Source organism: Ailuropoda melanoleuca, chromosome 4, assembly GCF_002007445.2.
Source record: "Ailuropoda melanoleuca isolate Jingjing chromosome 4, ASM200744v2, whole genome shotgun sequence".
Classification (NCBI taxonomy): Eukaryota; Metazoa; Chordata; class Mammalia; order Carnivora; family Ursidae; genus Ailuropoda; species Ailuropoda melanoleuca.
In genome coordinates this window covers 13932208-13950243 of record NC_048221.1, presented here as the reverse complement: position 1 = coordinate 13950243, position 18036 = coordinate 13932208, and the positions used below count along the sequence as shown (strand labels likewise).

The following is an 18036-nucleotide window of genomic DNA, read 5'->3' as shown; positions in this document are numbered from 1 at the left end:
AAAAAAAAAAAAAAAAAAAAAAAAAAAAAAAAAAAAAAAAAGAAAAGGAGTTCAAGGACAGCTTTTGACATCCTAGCCAAAATTTGGGCGAGGTTCTGGCTTCTTACGAAGTGGCTGGGCAGATAGGATCCATATCACGAAGGGGACTTTAAATGGAACAGAAGGTGACCAACCTGTACCCCTCTGCGCCAACAGCCTCCCAACAACACAGCTGTGCCCAGAATGCGTGTGCATGGGGGGGGCATTTGCCATGGGGTGCAGGAACACTGAAGAGGGACCTCAGGAAAATGCCCATCGGGGAGGCGGGGTACTTGCCTTGGAATTGACGGGTGAGGGCAGGATGGGCTCGGCATCCTCACGCACACGCGCCGTACTCTCCTTCACACCATTACCCATTCCAGGCCAGCTCTGGGCGGCAGGAGACTCGGTCCTGGGAGAGAGGGAGCACGGTGAGACCTGGTGAGAGGAGGGCCAACCCGACCTGCCTCAGGCCTGTGACTCATCCCTGAGTCACCTAAAGCCAGAACTGCCCTAGCAGGGTGCTCTTCCCAGCCTGGCTTCCGTCTCCCTGCAGGGGAAGGACGCGGGGGACGCAGGCACCTGCCTCCAAATGCCAGTCCCCAGCGCAGATCGCTTAATCATTGACAAAAACCCTTCTCATCGGCTCTCCGATTTGATCACAAACAGGCCTCTGAGTTATCTGTTTGTTTTTTTTTAACCTAGTACCATCCTGGCAGATGGGCTCAGAGAGGGGAAGCCACCCCTGGCAAGGTCACACAGCAGAAGGCAGAGTTGGCCCCAACTGCCTGGACCCGAGCACCCACTGGGCTTTTGTCAGCTTGGACCTGAGCAGCTATCCACAGAAACACTTAGAAAATTACTCTTTTTCCTACTGCAAGTTTGCCGGATTTTTCTGGCCAAGCTTACAGTAAAGTAAGTATTACTAATACTTGAAGATTCCTCCCTGGAAACCTACATTTAACACCTAGGTGGAAGTACCCGCAAAGCTCAGCAAAGCTCAGCAAACCACAGTGAGGGGAAGACAGAAAAAAGGATGACGATGCAAGCCATGCATTGGGGTTCCTGGGGGTCTCGTTTCCTGTGCTTTAAGATTATCCAATAAATCAACATGCTTTCCTTGTAAAATGATGCAAATGATACAGACATCCCAGGGGTGGGCTATGAAGGCCCCTCCTGCCCTCCAGGTCCTCCCAGGTACCCCACGTCCATGCCGGGCAGAATGTCCTAGAAAGCACACACAGGATCCCCCTCCACTTGTCCTCTGCTGCTGTTTCCTACCTAAAATGGGTCCTGGCTCCAGGAGGAATGGCTGCTTCCAAGACAGGGCAGGGATGGGCCCGGAGCACCCTGAAGTGCCAGGGAGGAACCAAAGCAATGCAGATGTGACCATGGGAGAGGCAGGGCAATCAAAGAACTGCCAGTGGCCAAAGCTGGAACGCTCTGAGCGACAAGTACTGGATTATATCCCAAGGTGTACAATAAATACCCACAAGTCCACAGTTAGAAATAAATGATTAGGGGCGCTTGGCTGGCTCAGTCAGTGGGGCATGTGACTCTTGAGCTCAGGGTTGTGGGTTCGAGCCCCACGATGGGTGTGGAGATTAAAAATAAAATCTTGAAAAAAAAAAAAAGGAAGAAAGAAATGATTGAATACATAAAAAATACATGGGAAGAGACAATCTCCCAGGCAGAAGAACCCCAGATCATTTGTGTAGCTGCTTTGCCCTTGAGATGGGGTGTGGGCTGCATGTGGTGACTTCCTTCCAAGGAGTCCAGCATAGAAAGGGGGAAGGGAGTGACTTTACAGTGGAGACATCTGACAGATGCCACCTCAGCCAGGTGATCAAGGTCAACATCACAGTGAAAAGTCAAACTGATGGCACGTGCTGTGGATAGGTGTGACGAGGAGGGCACTTCACCCGTGTGGTCCTTGTTAAACCCATCACCCCAGGTCAACCATGAAAAACACTAAACAAATACCAGTTGGGGAGCACCCTACAAAATACCTGACCAGTTCTTCTCAAACCTGTCAAGGTCATTGAAAACAAGAAAGTCCCACAAACTGTCTCAGCCCAGAAGAGCATAAGGAGACGTGACGACTAGATGTCAGGTGGGATTTGGGGACTAGAAAAGGATACTAGGGAAAACTGAGGAAATCTGAATAAACTATGGCCTTAATTAATAGTCATCTATCAGTATTTGCTCATTAGTTTTGACGAAATGTACCAAAGCAATGTAAGATGTTATTAGTAGGGGGAATTAAGTGTGTGGGGTGTAGGGGAACTGTTACCTTTGCCAATTTTTATATAAATCCAAAACTTTCACAAACCCACAATGAGAAACTAGGCCCTAGGGAACTTTTCAAGCCAGCTGCTGGGGTATTAGCTTGTGGGGGGCATGGAGACTGGATCACCCCCACCCGCAGCATGGACGGCTATGGCGCAGCACCACCCCTGAAGCCGTGGACCCCAAGGCACGGTCCCCAATCCGGGCACGCAGAGGGATGATGTAGCCTTTCTTAGGGCTGTGTTGGGGGCATGGGCATGCTGAATGTGGACACAGTCTGTGAAAGTGCCCTCCTGAGAAAGGATCTGGCCCTCTCACCTCCCAGCCTCACGCGGCTCTGGTCTGTGGCCTCACCCTCCCTCCAACTCCTGCCCCAAGTTCCCCAGGACACAACTGCCCATCCCCGGCCAGCTGGTGGTGCTTTGCACTGGACAGGGGGTGCGGGCACAGAGGGGCCGCCCATAGAGCATCGTGGACCTTTCTTCCCTCAGTTGTCTGACTCCAGGACCTGTTGCGGAAACTCAACGCAGACCGTTCATGAAGGGGCCTCGGCGTGGTGGAGGCGGACAGAAACAAAGTCACCACACAGAGCCATGCAGACCTACGAGACTGTGTTGCTGCAGGTGACAGAGCGCCCGAAGCAAGTCACGGGAGCCCCGCAGAGACATCTGCACCCGCAACTTGTGATTGGATTCCAATGCCATTGGAAAAAGGGTCTTGCAGATGTACTTAAGGTAGGGCTCTCCACCTGAGGTCGTCCTAGATCATCCCCCCATCCAACGTGATCGGAGAGGACAGAAGAGGAGACACAGGCAGGAAGGTCAAGTGACCAGAGGCAGAGACTGGGCTGATGTGGCCACAGCTGGAGACCCCTGGGAGTCCCCAGAAGCTGGTAGAAACAAGACCCCGCTCTGGAGACTGCAAGGCCACACACACCTCAGTTTTGAACTTTTAACCTCCAGAATTATGAGAATAAAAACTGTGTTGTCTCAGGCCACCAGTCTGTGGTGACTTGTTACGGCCGCCACAGGACACTAAGACTAAGGGCCCTTTTTAGAGAGAGTGGGGGGTCTCCGGGCCCCCACCCCCGTAGAGTTGGCATTCTCTGGCTGCCAGCTGCTCACCAGGGTTCAGCGCCTCCTGGCAGCTCTCCCAGGCTCACAGGGTGGAGAGGAGATCCTTGCCCTGGGGGAGAGAGGTGGGAAAAATCTCAAGACTTTGCCCCTCAGGTGAAAGCTAATTTCTCTAAGAAATAAAGAATTCTTTGCTCTTTCAAATCAGTGAAAACAAAACAAAACAAAACAAACAACCTAAGACAAAAGAAAGGCAAAGAAACAGGCAGGTTACCAGGAAACAACTTTAAAACAGGACCAAAAAAAAAAAGATAGATGGCCGACTGTGCTCACAACGGAGAAAGGCAGGTGGAACCCGGAGCGAAGGACTGTTTGCAAGTGCGGTGGCAGTAACGCAACTGTGCCATGAGACAGGGGTGGGCAAGGAGGGAGGCTGGGGGTGGCACCTCTTTGCAGGGGGGTCTGGCAAATGCCTTGGAACGTATGCTGCTCCCCAGACATGAGCATGAGGACTCGGGGGCCGCTAAGGCCACCGCCAGCTGCTGCTCCGGAGCAGGCCTGGAAGGGAAGCTACATTGAGGAAGGGGACAGAGGGAAGGCGTAACTCACATCCCCACGGGAGAAGGCCACTCAGCCTGTCACTAATGAGCAGACTCCATCTTGACGAAGTGACCAAGGTCAACACCACCGGTGACAGGGCCTACAGACAGCTCACCTCCCCCACATGGTGGCCCAGGAAGGACACGCCGTGGCTTCGGAGGGATTCCTATCAAAGACTCAGGGCCTCAGGCTAATTGTGAGGAAGCAGCGGACAGACCACACCCCACACCGAGGGACGCTCTCCAACGCCGGACCGGCCGGCCGAGAGGTTCTTAGCAAGTCCAAAGGTAGTGGATGATGAGGGAAAGAACGGAGGAGCTGTCACGGATCAGGGGAGACGAGGCAGACAGGATGACGAGTGCAACGGGACAGCTGGACCGGCAGGAGCACATGAGGGGAAGCACGGAGGAGGCCCGCATCCAGGCTGGAGGTGAGCTCCTGCACGGCGTCGGGGCCTGTTTTCTGGGCCACATGATGGTATACTGTATGGTGCTAACTAACACTGGGGGAGGCCGTACGAAGCGTCTACTGGAACTCTTATAGGATTTCTGCCACTTTTCTGTAAGCCTAAAATTATTTCAAAATAAAAAGTTAAAGAAAAAAAAGCTTTATGAAAACCACAAGCTTCTGGATGAGCCAGGGGTTTCAGAGAAACACTGCAGATGTATGCTGCCATGGAGGGGCTAGCTGGCTGATCTGGCCCCTCCTGGTCCACTTGGGGGCTCCAAGCCAGGGGCTTAGCGTCTTGGGCTGGGGAAGGGCGCTGGCAGCCACGGGAACCCCGTGCAAGGGACTGGGGCTCCTGGTTTGTGGGGAGACCAGCGCCCTTCTTGGCAGGGGGAGCCTGACCTCTCTTGGGAGCAGGGGTTGGAGGTCAGCAGCAGCAGGGCCTCAGGCTGAGGCCTTCACCCAGGGCCCATCTGTGGCTCTGCACGTGGGCTGAGAACAGGGTGAAGGCAGACGCTACACGCGATGACACCATGGCGGTTTTATTAAATCCCTCTGCTCCTGCGCTCTTTAATCTGGCTGCCTTCACTACCCATATGGGTGCTGCTCTACCAATGGGGAAACTAAGGCAACAGGAGTCCCCTGCTGGAGACCACTATGGTGACTATCACTGCCACCAGCAATGAGGGGTGTGTCATGGTCACTGGTTTATCTCTCCACCTTGCTGATGAGACACAGAACAACTTGGGTCAGACCAAGGGCAGAGGGAACTCTAACCTTGACACAGGACTCCAAAGTCATGGCCATATCCTTCTCCATGGAGCCCTGGCCCCGCCGGCCAGCCTCACACCATTTCATCCTGAATGCTTCTCCTAGAGAACCACGTGCCCCTTAAGACTCTGCTTAACCCGAAGGAACAGCAGGATAGGGAAAGCAAGGTGGAGGGCCTGGGTGCCCTCAGTCATCCCCTGAGGGCAACCTGTAAGGCAGAACACAGACAACCTGTTCACGGAAGTATTGCGGACCTAAAGGGACAGCATGGGTTCCTGGGCTGCAATCCAAAGGGCCCAAGGCTCTGTCCCTGGGACGTGAGCCTGGGAGAGGCAGCCAAGGGCCAGAGGGGCATTCCGCAGGGGCAGAAATCAGAGTCTGCACCACCAAAGTGGGGCCCTGGGTAAGCAGTCGCTGCTGTGGGTTGGCACCTGGCAAAAGGAAGGTATGGGAAGAGGTCCCTGAGGGACCTAGGCCTGATGTCTGGAGGCCTGAGAATTTCCAGTCTTGAATCTGGAAGACAGCCCTGGTCTGCTGACTCCCACAAGCCTGGAAGAAGCCAGCAAAAATCATGTCAGGGAATTGACAGCCTGGGCCTTGCATGATTTGAAAAATCTAACATCCTGGACACAACTTAAGAAAATGAGGCACACGGGCAGCCTGGGCATTTGAAACGCATTTTGAAATATGGACATTTGAAAACACGGACAGAAGGTCTGACTGGGAGGAATCCCGGCTGCCCTACGTTCTGGACGTGGGGCCTCACATGAAACGTTTCTCAGGGCCTCCAAGGCTCTGGTTCCCTGGCAGTGGAGCTGATTAGGGGCAGTGGACAGTGACACATGGTGGTGTCTGATAAAACAGAAAAATTAGAAGCAGGCGCCTCTTGAGACCCTCCAGTGCCATGGCCCGCAGAGTCAAGAAGGGCGACAATGAAGAGGGAGCCCGGCCCAAGTGTTGGCCGTGAAGGGGGCCTGGGCTGGCCTGGCGAGTGAGACTATCATTACTCCTGTTCCAACATGATTGTCCACAGAACTCCAGGCTTTGCTCCGTTTGGCCAGTTATTCCCCCAGTCGCCCTTTTCTGCCTCAGAATGTCACTCCCTCGTGCCCCCGGCCCATTTGTCTGAGGTGTTTCCTCACCATACACCTGGGTAGTGTGGTCTCAGGAGGGGTGAGGAGAGGTGAGCCCTCCTCATGACGTTATACCTCAGAGCACGGACTTAGCTCAGGCGAGACTGACTTGCAACTCTTGGTTAAGGTAGGGTCTGCCAGCTGTCTGTCACCCTCCTGAGTGACCCTGTTCCAGACTCTTCTCTTTGGAACCAGCGCCTCGTCGGGGTGTGTGTGTGAGAGGAGTTAAGCTCCCCTCCCGGGGAGGGAGAATCGACGTACATGACTAGGAATTCTTACACAGGAACTGTGGTCTCTTCTCCCCAACTGACTCACTTCTTCAGTCATTTCGTCAGATCGGTAGGACCGTGTGGGTGACCACTTTCTGCTCTGGGTTAAATCAAGGTGCTCTGTTACTTATCTGCTGCTCCACTCTTCCAATGCTGGCCACAGGCCGAGGCGTCTTCTGCCCACTGCAGATGGAGGGGCAGGTATGGTGGGGGAAGGGGGCAGTAGGGGGACTGACACCACGCAGATGACAAGGGGTAGTCCACGGGATCCCAGTAGCTGCAGGAGCTGGACCAGGTGCTCAAGGACAGGTGTTAACGTGCGCCTGCGGGCCCCAAGCCCGACTCGGCAGACATGGAGGTGAGGCAGGGCGGCGCAGGACCGGGTGCCAGCTCCTGTCTGAGGCCCAGCTCTGCGGCTCAGCATCCCGCCCCTTGTAGCTCCCAAGCCTTCCCTCCACCCCACTCGCTCACCGTGCTCCTCTGGCCTGGGGGACCCGCAGCCTTCCGCACGGCACTCTGGGTTACCTGGTGGCGGGCAGGGGGCACCGAAGGAAATTCACTCCTTTGCTCCAAGTAAGAGGAGCTGGTGCTGCTGGGCAGGGCCAGGGCTTGGCCAGGCTGGGAGCCTGTGAGTGGGGGCTGAAGGTTCTAGAATCCTCTTGTCCTGACACTTGGAGGGATGGTCCGAGAAAGGGGAGACTAAGGCCTGCTCTGGTCCAATGTTTACACTGCTCTGGGGTTGAGTCTGATCAACTGTGTGCCTGCTGCGTACACACGCTGGGGAGGTGGCACCGCGGTGGGCGGGGGAGATGGAGTGGCGAGTGTGCGCACACAGCCCACAGGGAGGCTGCCGAGTGGCGCTCTGTGGCAGGAGAGATGCAGGGCAGGGTCTGTCCTGGGGTCTGGGAAGGCTTCCTGAGGAACACACAGGGTGGGAGTGGTGGGAAGGAGCACCCCGGGTGGCCAGAGCAGTGAGAAAGGGGACTCCCAAGGCTGGAGCCAGCTCAGGCTGAGCGCACACAGGCCATCGAAGGTTCTGCTTGTGGGAGAGCACAAAACACTCCCACCCCCGCAACACCCCTGCTGGGGCTTCCACCTCTGGACCCCAGCCAGGATGACCCCCACATGCCTCCCCCAGTGCCTCTCCTCAGCGTTTGAGACCCTGAGACTGCATTTGGGAACTCTGAACACCAGCACGGTACTACGTCCTATCTCATGGTGATGTCGAGCACCTTCTGTGAACACAACCCAGACGGCCACCCACAGGAGAACATGTTCTCACACGTGGTACAGTCACACCACCGGGTCCCACACAACAACAGAGAAGGACAAGCCGCTACCACATGAAATGACGGGGACAAATCTCAGCCATAACAGTGCACAGCGAGAAGCCAACGTGAAAGACTGTACTGAATGAGGCAAAGTAAAATCCAAGCACAGTCACGCTAAGTGGTCTGTCCACACAGTGCCATGTCACTGAGCTTTAAAGAGGAAGGACATTCTGACATATGACACGCAGTGGATGAACCTTGATGACAGCATGCTAAGTGAAACGAACGAGTCAGGAAAGGATGATACTTAATTCTGCTTCAATGAGGTCTTTAGAGCCCTCAAATTCACAGAGACAGGAACCAGAACGGTGGGTGCAGGGGCTGAAGGAGGGGAATGGGGACTTAGGGTTTCATGGGGACCGAGTTTGAGTCTGGGAAGATGGAAAAGTTCTGGAGTGGGATGGTGGTGATGGCTGCACACCAGTGAGAATGAACTCTACACAACGCAAAGTTGAAGATGGTGTGTTTCACGTTATATATATTTTATCACCATTAACAAAAATCTAGCACAGAAAGTAAAGCATCAGTGGTAATAAAGATCAGACCAGGGTTAGCTTTGGGAGGCAGGACAGGGAGGGGTCACAGAGGAGCCAGCTGGGGGTTTGAAACGCTTTGTGTCTCGATCCAGTTTCACGTGTGAACACACATGTAAAAACTCCTTGAGCTGTACACAGAGTTACTTTACTGTACGAAACTTACATCGCAACAAAATAAGTTTAAACATTAAAAAAGGAAAACCCCAAAGCCACCCAGCCTCTCCCAGGCCAAATGACCGTGAGCCTGAGCACTGTGTTCTTAACTCCCAGGGGACTCTAACGGCACCAGAGGGATGACACACACTGCTCACTGTTGCTCACCTTCCTCCTCACCTGCGACGAACACCTGCTGAGAATTTTGGCAATGACCAAAAGCCCAGAGGAGAAGCCTAAGCTTCTAGAAGGCAGGCCACACATGCAGTGGCTATCTGGCCCCCTTCTGGAGATAGCACACTGGGCAGCCACCCACTCTGCCTCCATCACCTTGGAGAAGGGGGGCTGGCCCTTCCCTTGACTCCGGGGTGACCCAGGTGACCCTCAGTTTGGAGCACTAGACCCAAAGACTGGTGTTTTGAGGGAGTCACTGGCCAGAGAAGTCCTCTTTCTCTCAGGAGGGGAAGCAGGTAGGCCCTGAGGGCAGCTGACACAGAGCCAAGGCCAGGGAGGGAGGAGGGTGGATGTCTGCCGAGCTGGGGTATCCTGGGGCCCAGTGGTGCTAGAAGAACCTGGGAGCTACCAAAGAACATGGAAGGTGCCGGAAGCACTTAAACTTTTCCCAACGTGGAGCCCACAAAGTTCCCCTTCCAGTTTAGCCAGTCTGAGATGGGTTTCTCTCCCCTGCACCTCCCAGAGCCCGGACCTGTGTATTTCCCATCCACTTTTCCAGCCCTGTGCTGCGTTTACAACCATGGACAATAGCCCCACTGGGCCCAGCCCCAGTATGTTCTCTGGAGGTACCTTTAACAGGTACTCATGACCTGGAACTCAGGTGCCAGAGTCTTCCCCAGCAGCAGGGTTAAGAACGAGGGGTCAAGTGCAGCGGGGCCACTTCCCACCCCCACCCCATGCCACGGGGAGGCAGCAGTCACAGACCAGCCCTAATGAACAAAAATTCATTTTTTCATATATTTCTGTTCAGCCAATCTCTCTACTCATCAAAAAGCAAAGCAGGATGGGGGGCAATTCCACAAACATACTGCGCGGCACTGTCTAGGAAACAGGAACCTGGGATTCTGGGATCTTAGGGAGCCCAGTCTGTGAGCCCCTCGCTGCAGTGGTCCATGTGTGCGTCCATCCTGATACATGCACGCATGTGTGCGCGCGCGCGCACACACACGTACCTGACTCCCTCAGAAGCTCCCTGGCTGGGGCCACCATCCTGTTGGTGAGAGCCTGCGTGCGCCACCCCTCCGCCACCCCCGGAACAAAGGAAATGTTTGCACAAACGGGGGGAGGGAGACAGTTTCTCAGTTGATGGAGTTTACAAGCAGTCAGGGAACAGATCCTGTAATCTCTTAGTAAACGGAAGCCAATTAACATCCTATCTGCCTGTTGATAAAGGCTGTTTTCTTTTCTAGTTAATGGGCATTAACTTCTGCCATCAAGAGAACGGTAGCGTCTTACATAATGGCTGTTCCCTGTTAACCCAGACCCAGCCAGCTGCTGGGCATCTCTCCCGGCTGCATTCCCTTCTAAGCGTGCCTTTCAGACAAACTGGCCTCTGCAACCTTGTGCTGCAGTCTCTATGGGTCAGACGCTCAGGCATCCGCGTCCTGAAAGACACAGAACACCCTACTGTCAATCACTGTCCTGGGTCCTTGCAACACAGGGCTGCTGACACCTGTCACCAACTGCACTTGAATGACCTACAACAAACCAAGGCCCTCAACACTCCTCACACCCCTCTGATAAGAGGGTGCACTTGGGTAAAGCTCTCACCCCAAAACTCTTGTGTTTTGCCACGGGGAGCCTAGCACAGTGCTTGTATCTACTCAATGATTTGCTGGATGAGGTAATTAATTTTTTGGATGTACCAAGTTTTGCTTTGGCTGTACTATCGCCACCCTGTGCCTGGCAAACTCCACCGGATCCTTCAAAGCCCCTCCTAAACGTCCTGGCCTCTCCTCCCAAAACTTAGTTGTTCTGCCCTATATTGAGCGCTCCATGGCTCCCTGCTGCATGAGAGGGGGGCCACTTTCCAGTGGCTTCCCCTGCTGGGCTGGGGGTGGTCTGTGGAAGGCAATGGCCTGGGCTATGCTCAGGGTCCTTGCTTAGCAAGCAGTCAGAGGCATATACCTGCCAACAGGGGCTTTTGCTATCTGTCTTCCAGCCCTTCGGGCACCCTTCACACGGCAGCAAAAATGTACCTCTTCTATGCTGTCCGCCTCATTCCCCAAGTAGGAGCATGTTCAGGCTCCCAGCCACACCGTGCTGGTGTTATGGGGAGATGGCGTCCAGTGTGTGACCTTGGCCATGTTACTAAACGTCCCCAGGCTTCAGTTTCCATCCATCACCGTCTTCCTGAAGTGGTGCTGCTCAAGTGGGTCACGGGTGTGGCTAAGTATCATTCTGCCTTATAAGAAGGAGTCAGATGGAGCTGGGACGAGCCCATCTCACACTACTCGGCCCTACTGAGCAGGCCTCCCTGGTTCCTAGATCTCACCATTCAGCCTGCATCCCCCACGCCAGGGCCTCTGAAAGAGCTGAGCACTGGTCCTGAGTGTCCAGCAACCCCCCATCCCCTGCTTTCTCCAGGTTCATCTCCCCAAAGTGTTAAACAGAAGCTGGCTGGCGGTGCCCTGCTGCCCACCACGTGACGACGCTTTGGGAAGCACGTGCTCCGGCCAAGCGCTCTGCCCATGCCAGCGCCCCTGTCCAGCAAAACGGGAGGCGCCGTCTCCCACTCTGACATTCAGGGCTAGCCGACACTTGGCTTTGACCCATGAGCTCCAGGCCAAAAGGGCTGCTCACAGCCCCCAAAACTACCCCTTCTTCAAGGCCTGGCTCTTACACACCCTCTTGCCAGCCCGAGGCTAGACCAGCCACTGGCTAAGGCCTGACTGGTAATGGGTCCTGTCTGCCCATGGCACTGGAAGCCAGGCCCACCAGCCTGCTCCCTCCCCTCTTCCGGCTATAGCATCTTCCTCCAGCTCTGAGCTGCTACACCAGGGGTTTCTAGGAACACCTGTCCCAGAATCTCCAGGACATTTGTGCGGGATTCCTGAGCTCCAAGTTGGGGCCTGCTACGGTGAGGCCTGGGAACCTGCCCTTTAGGGCAGGACAAAGACTGCAGACTGGGTGGGGCTTGGGTTAGCATGGCTGGTTAATACTTAATCAAACATACATATTCTCTTTTCCACTCATCCCCCAGCAAAGGCACGTGACCTGGAGATGGCATAACAGTGCAGACATCTGTCGGGAGCACTTCATGGGGACATTTCATCAGGGAAGGCTTGCAACTGGTCACAAGGTATCTCCTGTCCTGGTCCTGGGCCCTTGTGCTGGGAAGCACGGGCTGCTAAGGGCTCTGAGCTCAGGCATGGTGACTGTGCCTTGCTGGACATGGCCTCAAGGAGAGTCCCCTCCTATGCCTGTCATGGGCTCCATGGACCAGGTTCCTCAATCTCCTCTCAAGCTCTGTGCCTTGGGTCCAAAATACCCAGCTCTCTTGTTCCCATTGCTTACAATGTTTCGCCATCTAGCTAACTCCTTGCCAGCTTTCAGATCTCCGAGAACCCTCCCCTCCCTGAGCTAGCAAGCCAATCCTCTGCTAGAACTGATCAGGTACAGAGCCCCAGTCACTCGGTGAGAACTGATCCATGTCTGCATCCCCTACCATTCTGAGCACCAGTGTTTCTGCCTCCTCGGCACCTGTCCCTGACCCACAGGTATTTAAGGCTATAGAACAATGGTATGGTCAGGCTTCAAGTTTGTTCCATTCCTGGAGGCCAGGCTCCGGGCAGCGTGGTGGCATTTCGGCACGGCTTACAGATGCCCATGTCCAACAGCAGCAGAAAGCATGAGTGCCACCAGTGACTTGCTTAAGGGACAGGGGTCTGGATTCTGGCTGACCTATGTCCATCTCGGCTCCCTTTATGTTCTTCCCTTGGCGACACTTCTACAAACTGGGATGATCGAGGACCAAGCTCACTGTCCAGTAAGCACATGCTAAGGGCTGGCAAAGAGCAAAATATACATACACGTTCACTTGCCCGGGTCCTCGCTAGCTCTGGGCAGATGCCTCCACCTTCTAGCGGGAAGGCAGGTGAGTGAGGGGCTGCGTGCTCCAACCCTGCCAGCTTTGTTTTGCCTGAAACAGCAGAGGCAGCTAGACAAGCACTTCTTTGAATAACATCCTGGCAGAAATTCTGGCTTCGCAGCTGTAGGGGTTAAATGGTGTCCCCCCCCCCCAAAGTTCATGGCCATCCAGAGCCTCAGAAGGTCACCATCTTTGGAAATAGGGTCTCTGCAGGTGAAATGAGTTAAGGATATTGGGATGAGATTATACTGAATTTATGGTGGGCCCTAAATCCAATGATGGGTGTCCTTGTAAGAAAAAAAACCACACAGGGAAGACGCTGTGTGAAGATGGAGGCAGAGACTGGGATGAGGCGGCTGCAAGCCAAACCCCCAAGGACTGCCAACAGCTACCAAGCCAGGAGAGGGGCCTTTAACATTCTCCCTCAGGTCCCCCAGTAGGAACCGACCCTGCAGTCTTAGTCTGTTTGGGCCAGTGACAGAAGACCATAGACTGGGTGGCTTCCAGACAACAGAACATTCATGTCTCACAGTTCTGGAAGCTGGGAAGTCCATGATCAAGGTGCCAGCAGACTGGGTGTCCCGTGAGAGCACTCTCCCTGGTCCACCGAGTTTGCGGTAATCTGCTACAGCAGCCCCAGGACCTAACATGACAGGAGTCTAAGACCAATGCTCCTGGTACTGGCTGGTGACCTGCCCCTGGCCCTGAGGTCACTCCTCCCTTCCCTGGACCTCTCGGGCCGCCCTACTGACACAGCTCCGACAGAAAACCTGGCTTCTGCTGATCTATGTTGAGACCCTAGAATCCAAGCACTCAGCTGCAGCGAAAGGTACTCAGGGAAGAAAACAAATGTTGACAAGCATATTTTAAAAATAGCGCAGGGACCAAGGAGGGGCGCCACCGCAGCCCATGTTCTACTTCTTCAGCTGAGTGTTAGCTTTGTTATCCTTCACGCTTTTTTTTCACGTGCACATTATATACTTTTTATTAAGAAGTATTTTGCACTTCAAATAAAGAATATAACACATTTTTAAAAGAGCTGGCTTGCAAAACCCAATCAAGTAAGAGTTCTGATCATCTCAGTATTCCTCTAGCGTCTAATTACCAAAACAGAACAAAAACAGGACGACAGGTGGGAAAAGGCCTGGCCTCAGTCTGATGATCCCCTCCACCTGGCACCAATAGTGGGAAATAGCTGATAACTTCCCCAAAAGATTTAACACCTGACTTATCTCAATCTCATCTGACAGCCAAGTTCTTTTGCTGGATCCAGGTGGAAAAACAAAAATTTAGTAACAGCCAACATCTTAAACCTACCCTCCCAGGACTGTGGCCAATGCCCATGCCTTTCTCTTGCAAGGAACAGCCCCCTTCCCCCAAACCCAAGGTTTCCTCCAGAGCTCCACAGTGGAGGGACTCCAATATTCCTCAGACTGAACTTTGGTCCAACTGGGGAAGAAAAACAGAGATATAATGTTTAATCACCACCCCACGGGCCAGAACACCCAAGAGATGGATAGAAAGTCCAGAAGTGGGGTTCAAAAGGATCTCTCGGGCTGTGCTTTTCCTATCAGACTGGAGAAACCAGGACACTTGATAGTAACTGTTCTGGCCGCTGGGAGAGGAAACAAGCAATCCAGTTTCACAGCTGAGAGAAAACTGATGGCAGCACAAACTCTCTGGAGGAACATTAGCCATTTTGATGGACATGCCCTTTGGCCTGGTCACTCCTAGGAAGCTCCCTGAAGACCAGGAGGTTTCGGTAGTGTTTGGATTGGAGCCCACACATGTTCACTGCGTATTTGCTCATGCATGGTTTCATCCATTCATTTCACCTCAGTTTGTAGGAGAAAATATGAGTGACAACTTCCACAGTCGTTCGGAAGGGAATGGCTATAAAACTGGCACACCCATTTGATAAAAATCTCATGTAAATTTATCAGGGATTTAAAAGAGGTGGTGGATATACATCCCTCTCCCCAAGCCACAGACTATCTCTGGAAGAAAACAGGGCAAGTTAACAATGGATGCTTCCAGAAGGGTACAGGGTACAGACAAACCTGCTTGGTTTTCACTGTATGTCCTTTTATACTTTTTTTTTTTTTTTTACCATGTACATCAATTACCTTGTCAAAGTTTATATATTTGCATATGTATATATGTAACATGTGTACATCCGTAGTATATAAAATGTGTGTATATGTACATATAAATGTGTGTATACACCTACATATATACACACAAGCACATACATAAACACACGTTTTAAATGAGTCCTTTTGAATTTGGACAGAAAACCCCATTGGCTTTGGTTTCTATAGGAGAAGGTGAAGGTGACATGACCCTCTGGCACATTTTGGCTCCATCTTTGCCGGGAGGGACAGAGGAGGGTAAGAGGCACTATGCAAACCTTACAGGAAACCGCACCACATTATTACTTTTCAACAACAAAGCTACCGTCTCCTATGCTGCACACCTGAAAAGCATACTCCAGGGAACTTGAAAAGTTCCAGAAAAATCATTATTTCCAGCACCTCACCAGGCTCCAGTTTTACAGTTTGGCTCTAAGTGGCTGTAACATTAGCCCTCCTCACTCTAAAGAGTGTTTCCTTACTCTCTAGGTTTATCGATTTTAAGGCCCCAAGGAGTTCTTGAGGGTCAGCAAGGGGCTTCGGTCTGCAAAAGTTGGGGCTGGAGGCCGGCAACTCCCTCCCAGGCGACCCAGCCACCGGAGGACCCAAGGTGTTGAAGTCTGCTCCTGCAGTGTCCCCGCCCCCACCCAGCCCCAGGACACGGAGACACGTGCTACAGCAAAGATCAGGGGCCGCCCCTTCCAGCTCAGTCTTTCCGGACTCAAAGTCATGACTCCTGAGGAACAGCTGCAGGGAAGGTAGGGGTCCCCTCCCCTGCCAACCCCTCTCCTCAGAGATAAGCACAACAGATGGGCATAAATGGGGAAGGTCTACAGAGAAGGGTCAGCAATGCTCAAGGAGGGATGGGCTGTGCCTCCCCAATTCAAGTCTCTTTAGGTTTGTTGCTGGTAAAACGTAGATAATTCTGGTTTTGCCTGGCCAAAGGGATTATTGTAAGCCTGGAAATCATTTTACAGACTGTCATAAATGAAAAGATAACATCTGGGTGGGCTTTTGGGGGTGGGGTGGGGGAAGGTGCAGTTATCCTGAGATAGCTAGGCTTGGGTGAGTGCTGGGGGACCTGGGTGGGGGGTGCAGTTCAAGGATTACAGAGAGGGGCACAAATATAGGTGCACATGTAAGAAAGTACGGGTGGGTGCACAGACTGGGGGTGTGTGATGGAGAGAAGGTCTGGAAAGGCACAGGGCAGGTGGAGGGGTGGGGGAGAATACCTGAGGGCCCTGACCCAAGTGGCTGAGGGGAGGAAGCAAGAGAGAGGGGCACAGACCTGGATGTGAGCAAAATCAGTGAGGGGCTATTACCTGGTGTGAGTGGGGGGGCCACCAGTTCAGCATCATAGGCTCAGGCATGGGTGGAGGGGGTGTAGGCCCAGTGGCAGACGTGGGGGTTTATGGATCTGGGTGTGGAGGTTTCATCAAGAGGAACGATTTTAGGTGATGTGGAGGGTGTCCATGAGTGAGGGGGAGGTGGCAGGTGTGTGAGGGAGAATATCGGTGGGGACACGGACTCAAGTGCGTGCGGGTGTGAAGACCCAGCTGTGCCAAGCGCCTAGGAACACGGCCCCAGAGGTGTGGGGGATGTCAGCGAGGTGGACAGTCTCAGGTGTATTGTGGGGGGGGGGGCTGTCAACAAGAAGGGATGTGGTGTCAGGTGTGCGCGGACTGACCGTGAGTGTTCAGATCCGGCTGGGAGGGCCCCCTACAAGCACCAGACGCGGGGTGAAGGGGGAGCTTTAACCTCTCCCTACCCCTGCGACGTTGCTGTCACGCCCTGCCTCGCCCGCCCCCGCCCCAGGACCCACGACAAGACCGTGCCTCGCCCTCGCTCGGCCCGAGGGGCGCGGGGCCCCGGACGCCTGCGCCACCCCGCGCCCTCTGCTCCCCCTCACCGGCTGGGACGCGTTGCCTTCACCACCGCCGCCGCCACCGCCTCCGGCCACCACCGCCCCGCCTCGCGCTCCCCCAGCGCGCGCCGCGGGAGGGGTTCACGCCAAACTCCGATTGGCTGAACGCTGGCCAATCGGCGTTGGGAAAGACAGGGATTGGTTGGCATGTAACAGACGGGCAGCCCCTAAAGCCAATCACTGATTGGTAGAGGCGGGCTCTTGGGTGAGGTTTTTGGTCCCAGAGGTGGTCCCGCAGGGTGCGAGGTGCGGGGAGGCGAGGGCCGGGAGGTAGGCGAGGATTGGACCTCTGGCAGAAGACGAGCAGCCCTCATGACCAATCCCTGGGGGGCAAGGGCGGGGGTCCGAAGTGGCTGGCGCGGCTGGTGCGAGAAGAACGGAGGGCGTAGCCTGAAGCGCGATGAGGATTGGCTGCGAAGCCGAAGACGAGCAGGCCCTGCGGCCGGTCGCAGGGGCCGTGGGCGGTGTGTCTCGCAGCAGGGCGGGAGAGCGCAAGGTGCAGAGTTTGGCCGGGAGCGCGGGGACCCTAGGTGGCCTCAGACGCCCTGAGCGGGGTTCCCTAAGGCAGTGTCGAAGAGGCTAGCCCTCAGACCACTCAGCGCAGAAGCAGGACCTCCAACTCTGGCTGTGAACATGGGCCATCGCGGCCGAAAGACTCCTGGATAATTTTACATTCCTTCACTTCCCGCTATTTCCCTGCTAACGACACGGAGAAGGCTGACTCTCTGAGGTCACTCAGGCTCGTCGTCTGCAGCTCCAGGTTGTTGTGAAGACATGGAAACAGGTGGAATCCTACCCATGAGCTTTGTGGTTTTCTGGAAGTGTTGGACTTCTCTGATTTCAAGCTTTCTCCTTTACGAGATCCAATGACATCCCCGTCTGGCCTCCTCCCGGATAAGCCTTTTGTGAATCAACTGAAAACTAACCACTATCTCATGAGGTCAGAGCGATCACTGGCCATGTTTTACACAAGCCAGAGGGCAGAGAGGTCTAGCTCCTTGCCCACAGCGCTCCAAGTGGCTGAATCTGGGGGTGAATTTAGAGTAGCCTGCTCTTTGGAAGTGGGGTAAGGCAGTGTCAGAGAAGAGCCACCAGGGGCCCGAGTAATCTGGATCCAATTCATGTCCAGCCACAGGCCCACTACATAACCTTGGGGAAGGTGGTTGTGGATCGGTTTCCTCAAGGGACAACGATTTCTACTCCTTGATCTTTCCTCTTTTGGAGAGAACTTACATCGCAGCTCTTGCCTTGACCT

General features: G+C 54.1%; 1 protein-coding gene across 3 annotated transcripts in view; it reads right to left on the bottom strand.

Moving 5' to 3' along the window:
- The window catches only part of SLC25A42 (solute carrier family 25 member 42), a 28589-nt gene extending 10922 nt beyond the window's left edge, over positions 1-17667 (bottom strand). Inside the window, exons 1-2 of one of the 3 annotated variants that reach the window (XM_034658110.1) lie at positions 16767-17667; positions 316-430 (exon numbers count right to left, since the gene is read on the bottom strand). In XM_034658110.1, the coding sequence (XP_034514001.1) occupies positions 316-430; positions 16767-16930 (279 nt within the window). In that variant the 5' untranslated portion in view covers positions 16931-17667. Of the gene's footprint in view, positions 1-315; positions 431-10090; positions 10240-16766 lie in introns of those variants that run through there. The other 2 variants (XM_034658109.1, XM_034658111.1) reach the window with 2 other exon arrangements.
- Positions 17668-18036: the final 369 nt, after the last annotated feature.